The sequence below is a fragment of the Gymnoscopelus braueri genome (genome assembly GCF_963280865.1).
Source record: "Gymnoscopelus braueri genome assembly, chromosome: 3".
NCBI lineage: Eukaryota > Metazoa > Chordata > Actinopteri > Myctophiformes > Myctophidae > Gymnoscopelus > Gymnoscopelus braueri.
In genome coordinates this window covers 51,031,603-51,041,171 of record NC_137612.1, presented here as the reverse complement: position 1 = coordinate 51,041,171, position 9,569 = coordinate 51,031,603, and the positions used below count along the sequence as shown (strand labels likewise).

General features: G+C 40.5%; 1 protein-coding gene across 2 annotated transcripts in view; it reads left to right on the top strand.

Annotated features, from left to right (window-relative positions):
• Positions 1 to 458: 458 nt before the first annotated feature.
• uba7 (ubiquitin-like modifier activating enzyme 7) overlaps positions 459 to 9,569 on the top strand; it is a 135,327-nt gene continuing 126,216 nt past the window's right edge. For both annotated transcript variants that reach the window (XM_080424409.1, XM_080424408.1), the window contains exons 1-6: positions 459 to 592; positions 1,310 to 1,478; positions 1,571 to 1,705; positions 1,866 to 1,972; positions 2,239 to 2,329; positions 2,470 to 2,596. In XM_080424409.1, coding sequence (XP_080280535.1) covers positions 546 to 592; positions 1,310 to 1,478; positions 1,571 to 1,705; positions 1,866 to 1,972; positions 2,239 to 2,329; positions 2,470 to 2,596 — 676 coding nt within the window. In that variant the 5' untranslated portion in view covers positions 459 to 545. The remainder of the gene's footprint in view (positions 593 to 1,309; positions 1,479 to 1,570; positions 1,706 to 1,865; positions 1,973 to 2,238; positions 2,330 to 2,469; positions 2,597 to 9,569) is intronic.

Below are 9,569 nucleotides of genomic sequence, written 5' to 3'. Positions count from 1 at the left end.
ATTATTTGAAAACTTTAGTTACTAGTTAGGTTACTTCGTAGATTTTGATTATTATTACAAAACATACAGTACCTAACCACTCCAGCCCTATAGCCTATCAATTTCGGCCATTTAAAAATAGCCGATCTACAAGTTCACAATTTCGCGATGCTAGGCATTGTGAGCTTGTAGATCTGCTATTTTCAAATAATGGGACATTCTGCATAATGAGTACTTTTTACTTTTGGTACTTCTAAGTATATCTAAGTATAGAGTATACATTGCAGTATAGTATTGATCCTTTTACTTAAGTAAATAAGTTGTTATATATGTTTTTGCACCACTGCAAGTGGCAGTGCAGTGAAGTGAACTGTTTATTTCTTGTCACGTGGCGCCCTCTAGTGGGCAAAAAGAAATGAACCCCAGGATTTCTTAAGAAACGAAAGTAAAATGAATTCATTCAAACTCTCCAGTCACACAGAGAAGTGGGTTTCATATCACTACCTGCACTTTATGTTAGCTAGTTTAGTTTTAGGCACAGAAAGTCACTTTATAGAGGATAAAACATGTCTGAAATCAATGACATCGACGAGGGGTTTTACTCCCGACAGCTGTAAGTAATTATTATAATTCAGTGAGCGTGAATGAGGGATATTTGTCATGAATTCGAAGAAGGCCTACACCTGTTTACCTCTTTTATACCCCGTACGACCGTATTGCTTGTCTAAAAGAACAGATATACAATTTATCAGTGGTGGGGAAAGTACTCAAATGTTTTACTTATAGTATCAATACTGCAATTACTCCGTTACAAGTAGGCCTAAGTAAAAGTCCAGAATTAAAAATGTACTTGAGTAAAAGTACTTAAGTATTGGTATCAAAATGTACTTAAAGTACCAAAAGTAAAAGTAGTCATTATGCAGAATGTCCCATTTCACAAGTTTTCTAATATACAAATCTTTTGAAAATAGCCCATGATGCATTGTGAGCTTGTAGATCTGCTATTTTTCAAATGTATATACTAAATGTATATAGGGCTGAAGTGGTTATGTATGTTTTGTAATAATAATCAAAATCTACAAAGTAACTAGTAGTAACTAAAGTTTTCAAATAATTGTAGTGGAGTAAAAGAACAATATATTTGCCTCTGAGATGTACTGGAGTAGAAGTAAAAGTACTGACAATTGGAAATACTCCAGTAAAGTAAAAATGGTTCAAAATTGTACTTAAGTAGTGAAGTAGTCATTCATTTATGGGCGGTGGGGATAAGTTTGGTCTTATCCTTACGTTTGGTCTACATATTTTTACATATTGAACCATGTGTGTCCAGGTATGTGTTGGGTCATGAAGCCATGCGTCGGATGGGGGCCGCTGATGTCCTCATTGCGGGGATGAGGGGTCTAGGTGTGGAGATAGCCAAGAACGTCATCCTGTCCGGAGTCAAGTCTGTCACCGTCCAGGATGAAGGTCTGACCGCCTGGCTGGACCTGTCCTCTCAGGTATGTCATTAACACATGTCTGAAATAACAGTGTTTGTTATTACCACAATGTTTGGATAGATGTTCATGTAAACTTGTGATTTCCACTCCAGTTTTTCCTGAATGAGTCCCACTTGGGTCAGAACCGGGCTACGAGCTCCCTGGGTCAGCTGTCTGCCTTAAACCCCCATGTTCACGTCTCTGCCAACTCTGGACCGCTCACTGAAGACCTGCTGCTCGGGTTTCAGGTACATTATTTAGAGAAAGCTCACTGAAATAAATAACTCATTGAAAGTTCACAGAAAGGGAAGTAGCCATCACATCATGGCATGAAAACTGAATTTGTAGTTTGTTTTCCTGTACAGGAAACCACAGCAAACTTTTAAAAGGCTGAATTCCATTTTTCAGGTGGTGGTCCTCACTGACTCTTCACTGGATGATCAGATGCGTTTTGGTTCGCTTTGTCATTCGAATGGAATCAAGTTCATTGTGGCAGACACCAAAGGACTGTGTGGGTAAGGAAGAAAAGCATGCCATTTATCTAATCTAATCAAGGTTCAAGTTATTTCGTTCGGGTTCCTCAGAGACTGTAGCAGCCATTAATAGTAATAATAATTTCAAACAACATGGGAAACAAAAGAACAAGTAAGAATCAAGAATCAAAGAGTAGCAGCTGTATCAAAATTGTAATGTAATGTAGTGTAATCTAATGTAATCGTATCCAATGTAATACCATCAAAGTGCTAAATAAAGACACACAAACCTTATGGTCTATCTGCAGTCAGTTATTCTGTGACTTTGGGGAGCATTTCGAGGTCTTGGACTCCAATGGAGAAATGCCAGTATCAGCCATGATAGGTCACATTACTAAGGTAATTGTTTCTTCAATTAAGTTTGTTATAGAAGCATGTACGAGTGTACTGATATTTCTAAAATCACGTATGTAGGAGGTGAGGTCGCTTGAGCATCACCACCTTAAAAAGTGTTTTTTCTCTCCACTTCTCCATTCTAGGCAGACCCTGGAGTGGTGTTTTGTGACCAGAAGCATGGTTTTCACGATGGCTTCAGAGTCTCCTTCTCTGAAGTCCATGGTATGACAGAGCTCAACAACGCTGGTCCTTTGGAGATCCAATTCATTGGTAGGTCCTCAGATTTTGTTGTTTTAAGATCATGTTTTTGCCTTCATCAACGAGTATTAGATAGACATTTTTTAAGATCATACCGATTACCTTGAAGGAACTTCATGGCCTGGCCTCTGATTACATTTTAGAGCAGTGATTCTCAAAGTGAGGTCCGGGGACCCCCAGGGGTCCTTGGGGGGGGGGGGGGGGGGGGTTCCAGGGGTTCCCCAGCTAAATTATTGATAGTTAGGAACCAATTCAGCAGGTCTGTAACACCGAGAGAGGTCTCTAACTTTAGAGTTATGGGGTCTGTTTGACTACGATACGATACGATAATACTTTATTGTCAGTTCACACTGAAATTTGTCTTGCGACCCAGCAGCCATGTATGCAACAATAAACAGTAAACAGTACACACATTTGACATGACACAAGAAAACAAAGCAAAACAAAATACATACATAAAGACATACAAAGACAAGAGCAATGTCCACCTCTCAGCCTACCCCAAGCCTACAACTCCTGATTAAGCCTCAATGTCGTCTGATGGACAAAGGACCTCTTCAGTTTGACCTTATTGTATGTAGGAACACTGTATCTCCTTCCTGAAGGCAGCAACCTATATTCTCCATACAAAGCATGGCTAGTGTTTGAAGTGATATTCCTTGCCAACTTTATCATACTGTCATTATACGTAGATGTATAGAGCCTCTGAAGTGGTTGTCCAACAATCTTTGAACAAATGTTCAGTTGCTGCAGCAGTTGTGACTTTAAGGCTACAGACAGACATCCATACCAGGTGGTACTACAGTACTGCAGAACACTCATAATAACAGAAGTGAAAAACAAAAGAAGAATCTGTCTACTAGCACCAAAAGATCTCAGGCGGCGAAGGAAATAGACTCTTTGCTTTGTCTTCTTACCCACTGATTCAATCTGGTCTTTCCATGACAGAAGGTGGTCAATTACTACTCCTAGGTATGTATACGAACATACCTGGTTGATCTGTTCACTATGAATAGTAATGGGGGATCTGTGTATCTCTAGTGGGGCACCAAAAACAATCTCCTCTGTCTTTTTTGTGTTAATGATAAGAGCGTTGTTATCACTCCATTCCACCACCTTATTTACTCTGTGTTGGTGCAGTCCAGGATCACTGGAACTATCCAAAAGAGAAATCAAAACTGTATCATCAGAGTACTTTAGAATGTATTGGTCTGGTTTGTCAGTGCGACATTCAGACAGACATTCCTCAGTACGACAGCTGTCAGTATAAAGGGTGAAAAGTACAGCTGAGCTTACACAACCCTGGGGAGCACCAACATTAGTAGTTAATGCTGAGGAGAGGGTTTTGTTCACTTTCACCCTCTGTACTCTGTTCGTAAGGAAGGAAGCATACCAGTGAATTAAGTATGGATTCAGTTCCAACTGTACCATCTTTGTCACCAGAATATCAGACTGTATTGTATTGAAGGCTGAAGAGAAGTCTAAGAACAGCACCCTTGCATGATTCTTGTTAGACTTATCTAGGTGTTTTGTAATGAAGTGGACCAGTGTGACAACCGCGTCCTCTGTACCGCAACCTTTCTTATAAGCAAACTGACAGGGGTCAAATTTGTCTTTAGTTATACTTACAAGATGTTGCAACAGTATTCTTTCCAGTGATTTCATGGTCACTGAAGTGAGAGCTATGGGTCTATAATCCTTATGTTCTTTTGGACATCGGATTTTGGGTAGTGGTTTTATGTGCGAGGTTTTCCAACACACACAGGAATTATGTGTGTATCTACAGAGGTTTGAAATATTGGTTGCCACACAGGAGCCAACTCAGATGCAAAGTTTTTGAGGAGAAAAGCACTGCACTCATCCGGCCCATTAGCTTTCCTTGTGTTAGTACACCGAAACACTCTCCTGACATCCTCTTCAGTGATGATAATTCTGTCTGAGGGGGCAGGTGTTACAGCCTTCAGTATTTCAGTGCACTTAGAGGAATCACCTAATGATTCGAATCTGGCATAGAAAGTATTTAGGTCATTGGCAAAGCCAAGTTCATTGTCTGTCACAATAGGTTTGGTTGGGGATGACATTCCTGTCATGGATTTCATAGTATCCCACGCCTTTTTGTGATTATTGGCTTTAAACGCATCCTCTAGATGCTGTCTATGTGCCAATTTTGCCTGCCTCATTTTAGTTTTTAGCTTTTTTTCTGTCAATTTAAGTGCACCGAAATCTTTGTTTATGAAGGCTGTTTTCCTTTCATTTATAACATTCTTTATGTCCTTGGTCACATAAGATTTATTGTTCGGATAGATTTTAATTTCTTTTGTAGGAACAACCAGCTGTACACAAAAATTAATGTAATCATTTGTAACTGTGGTTATTTCGTCCAATGAACCATCTCTAAAAGTGTCCCAATCTGTACAGTCCAGGCATGCTTTTAGTTGTTCCTTGCTTTCATTTGTCCATGTCCTAACTACTTTCTTCTCCAGCTTTCCTCTCTTCAGTTTTGACTTATAAATTGGGGTCATGCACACAACGTTGTGATCAGAGGTCAATATAGGCGGCCCAACCGTGGCAACATATGCATGTGGAATGTTCACATAACACTTGTCCAGAATGTTATTTTTCCTTGTCGCATCCTTAACATATTGTTCAAATCCCGGCAGCACGGTGTCCAGATAGCACTGATTTAAGTCTCCCAGCACGATTGCTGGTGCCTCTGGATACTGCAGTTGCAGTCCGTGCACACAGTCAGCAGTGGTTTTTGTGGACTTACAGTACGATTGAGTTTAAGATTTTACTTATTACCTTGAAGGCACTTTATGGCCTGGCTCCTAATCACGTTTCTAATAAAGTTACTAAATGGGTAATTCTCATGAAACCAAAAAATACCATGGCAGTAAGGATTTTAACTATAAAATATGCAAATTAGTAAGATAACAATATATCATAATAAAGATAATAGTGTCCTCTACCTTGCACAAAGAGTAATTTTAACATAGGAATTAATCATTTTTGTATTTTATTGCATTATATCCTGAAATTCTCATTACCGCAACGCGTCCATATCTGCGTGAGCTTATGTTATGTTGTAATTTAAACAGATTAATGCGTAAATATTCAGAATTTTTTTAATGGATGTTCTAATAATTGTTTTCAAATGACAGAAAAAGTATTAACTGAATATCCATCTATAATAATAATGAAGAAATAGTGGAAAAATTAAGTGTCCATGAGTGATGTTCTCATCCTCCGCAACATTTTTGAAGGACTGTTTAAACACACAAAGAGAATTGTAAATAAAGTTTGAGTTTTGAATGACTCAACACATCTGCCAGTACATTCAAGATGGCTACCAGTTTAGCAGATCTCTGCACATTTTTCTAGTTAAAAGTTAACATTTCTCTTGTCAGACTGCGTACCGAACTTTCTGATTATCATTACCGATACAGGTAGTTTTTGTCATTTAGAAAATAGTTAGATAAAAAGAATTGGGTGACAATATACTTCATTAATGTCTAGTTATGTACTTTGAGTAAAAATTGCCTCATCCATCATGGCTTCTCTATTGTTAGCAAAACATGCTAAGGGTTCTCATCCTCCGCAACACCCATTCTCATACACCGTTACAATTTTAGGGTAGTTGCGGTAGAGAGAACTTCTGTTTCGGTAATGAGAATTTAATCATCTCAGACTATATTTTAAATAAAATATGAACTATTCATTTAAATATTATTTATTAACTGTAGATATTTATCTTTATTTCCTGTTTCATAAGAAGAAAGCTTCAGCAAAGACTAGGCTGTCAAAAATCTGAGAAAAATCTGCTAAAGCTTTCTATGAAGCCCATGCCTATAATACATTATAAACATATCTATAATGCACTATAATCTACTTAAAATACTGCATAATTACTTAAAAGCACTCAAACATATTTATTTTCATAACAATAATCATAACACAAAGCCATTTATAATGACATGTCAAGTAACATTATACTTCATAATTGTTGGACACTCACTGACTTTTGCAAGGATCATAGTGTCTTTTAATTCTTCATACAATACATTTTAATCATTTGAGTTATGCATTATAATTACTGTTAATGGAATCTCCCCCTACCTATCCCTGCCTCCTCCCTCCCCCTCTCTTTCGATGAGTGAGCTCTGGTCTGGCGTCACACACAACATCCCCTTTCCCTGTTTCCCCAACTCTCTCCCTTCCTCTCCCTATCTGCCCCTCTCTCTATCCTTCTCTCTGTCTGTCTGATGTGAACTGTTGCCTAACAAGGCTGATCCCCCTGAAATCGGACACGTCCATATTTGGGCATAATGCAGGCATACAGATAACCGCCCACCCCAACATACAATTGAGTCGATATATCGGCACACCCCTAGTGTCTATTCTACCTGCACTATAACCTGGTCGATGCTGGGTACCGACAGGCACACAGTGCTGATGTCACAGTACTGATCATATATTTGAAGTCATAGACCGGCCTCCAAGTAATCTGTCATATGACACTGACAATCTACAGTACAAGGCATCACTTTGGAACCTATTTCAAGAGAGCCTCCTTCAACCACACAATAACCCGTCCAATGCTGAATACAGATTCTAGGACTATTCTAGGCCAGCCTATTTGGGGCCATGCATATTGTGAACGTACTGCTATGCGGCCAATCAGGGACCACAAACGTGAGGTGATGAAGCTGGCGGTTTGGGTTGGCCAATCAGGGAAAGTTGGGAAACCGATGCATACAAACTCCCGAACACACTGGGAATGTCTGCCTCTTTCTCAGACCCGCGGGCCAACAGATATTTGTGATTTTTCTGTCCTCGGAACCTGTTGGTCCATCCGAATTGCCATTCGGCTCCGTACAGTTTGAGACCATATGGTCGGACGTTTTCCGAGTTATGCTAGGGACAAATCTAGTGTGACACATTACATTACATTAGTCATTTAGCAGACGCTTTTATCCAAAGCGACTTACAATAAGTGCATTCAACATAGGTAGGGAACAAAACTACTAATCACCAGAAGTCTTAAGTGCATTTTCTGCTAAAACAGGCAGCCAAGAGTATACCTAGCGCTAAGGTAAAAGTGCAATATATCAGCTACCTACTTTCTTAAACAGATGAGACAAATAGCAAAATCAAATGAGCAAGAGCTAAAACAAATAAGTGTATCGACTAAACAATATCCAATAAAACAATACAATAATAAAACAAGAGTTCGTACACTAGTTAACAACAAGTAGGCAAGGCGAAGAGGAAGGGTAGTGTTTCCTGAAGAGGTGGGTTTTCAGCCTGCGGCGAAAGATGGGCAGTGACTCTGCTGTCCTGACATCAGTGGGGAGTTCATTCCACCACTGTGGGGCCAGAACAGAAAAAAGTTGGGACCGTGTAGATCGGCCAGAAGGACCCTTGAACGACAAGGCAATCAGTCACCCCGAGATGGCAGACCGTGTAGATCGGCCAGAAGGACCCTTGAACGACGAGGCAATCAGTCACCCCGAGGTGGCAGACCAAAGTGGTTGACTTACAGGGGTGTAAGCATCGACCATAGCCCGATGGTAAGAAGGAGCTGTTCCTTTCACTGCCCTATAGGCTAGCACCAGGGTTTTAAACTGGATGCGAGCCGCTACGGGGAGCCAGTGTAGAGAACGGAGAAGGATAGTTGTGTGGGAGAACTTGGGGTGGTTGAACACCAGACGAGACGCAGCTTTCTGAACAAGCTCCAGAGGTCTGATGGCAGATGCCGGAGCACCAGCAAGGAGGGAGTTGCAGTAGTCCAGGCAGGAGATGACAAGAGCCTGGATGAGCACCTGGGCTACCTTCTCCGTGAGGGAGGGGCGAATCCTCCTGATGTTGTAGAGGAGGAATCTGCAGGACTGTGTCACCGATGCGATGTTTGCCGAGAACGACAGTTGCTCGTCCAGGGTCACACCCAGATTCTTACAAATCTACAATACAGTAGCAGCTCTTAGGGCACTTCACAAACATGACTGAGCAGGAAGTAAAACTATGAGTACCGGTATATGGAAAAATGCTTTGTTAATCGAAGTCAGAGGGAAAAAAACAATATAACCAAAACCTGTAAAGATCTCACTGAAAATAGCAAGTCTACAAGCTTATAACTTGTTACATTGCAACACATTGTGAGGTTGTAAATCTGTAGAGTTAATGGACGCGGTTCTTTCTATTACTTTAAATCAAGCCCCCAGAACCACGGTAGAACAGTTAAGCGGCCAAGCCTGGTGGTCAAATCTGATATTGCAACACTTCCGCATTTTGCTTGTGCATCTGCCGTTTGTGCGCCTGCTCACGACGTGTCATGACCCACGAACCAATGGAATGGACCCATGGAACCAATATGGAACCAATATTTCTTACTTCCAGGTGCTTCAAAACGCCACTGAGAAATTTCATTGAAATGAATAGCTAGGGGCGGGGCAATCCGCCCTCTAGATATTATAATTCTATGCTTTAAATGGTGTGCACGTTCTTGATTGTGAGCAGTTTGTGTAGCACAGTTCAATGCAACATTGGTCCTGGAAGTATTTGGAAAATCAACAATAAACGTTAGGCTATCGATTATGTGATGTCGCTGCATCGTTGAGAATCGTCCACGTCCGCATCTATATGCATCTTAGAATCGACAAATGTCCACACCTCTATTGTGGGTAGTTTGAAGCCAGTATATGATGTAAAGTCAGCTATGACATCACCTTGACGATATTGTACCCAGCATTGCCCACATTATTGCACAGTAGTTCAAGACCAGTCCATGACGTCAGTAATCTATGGCAAACATGACCGTTCGGACATAACCCGGCTAGACAGGCGGACACAAAGACATGGCATCCGCTTTATCTAACAGACAAGCTAACAATGTTTCGGTTTGCTATGTATTATCAGCTTGTAGATCATCAGTACCCATTGTCAGAGTAGGCTACTGAGTCTATGACTTCAGTACCATGACATTAGC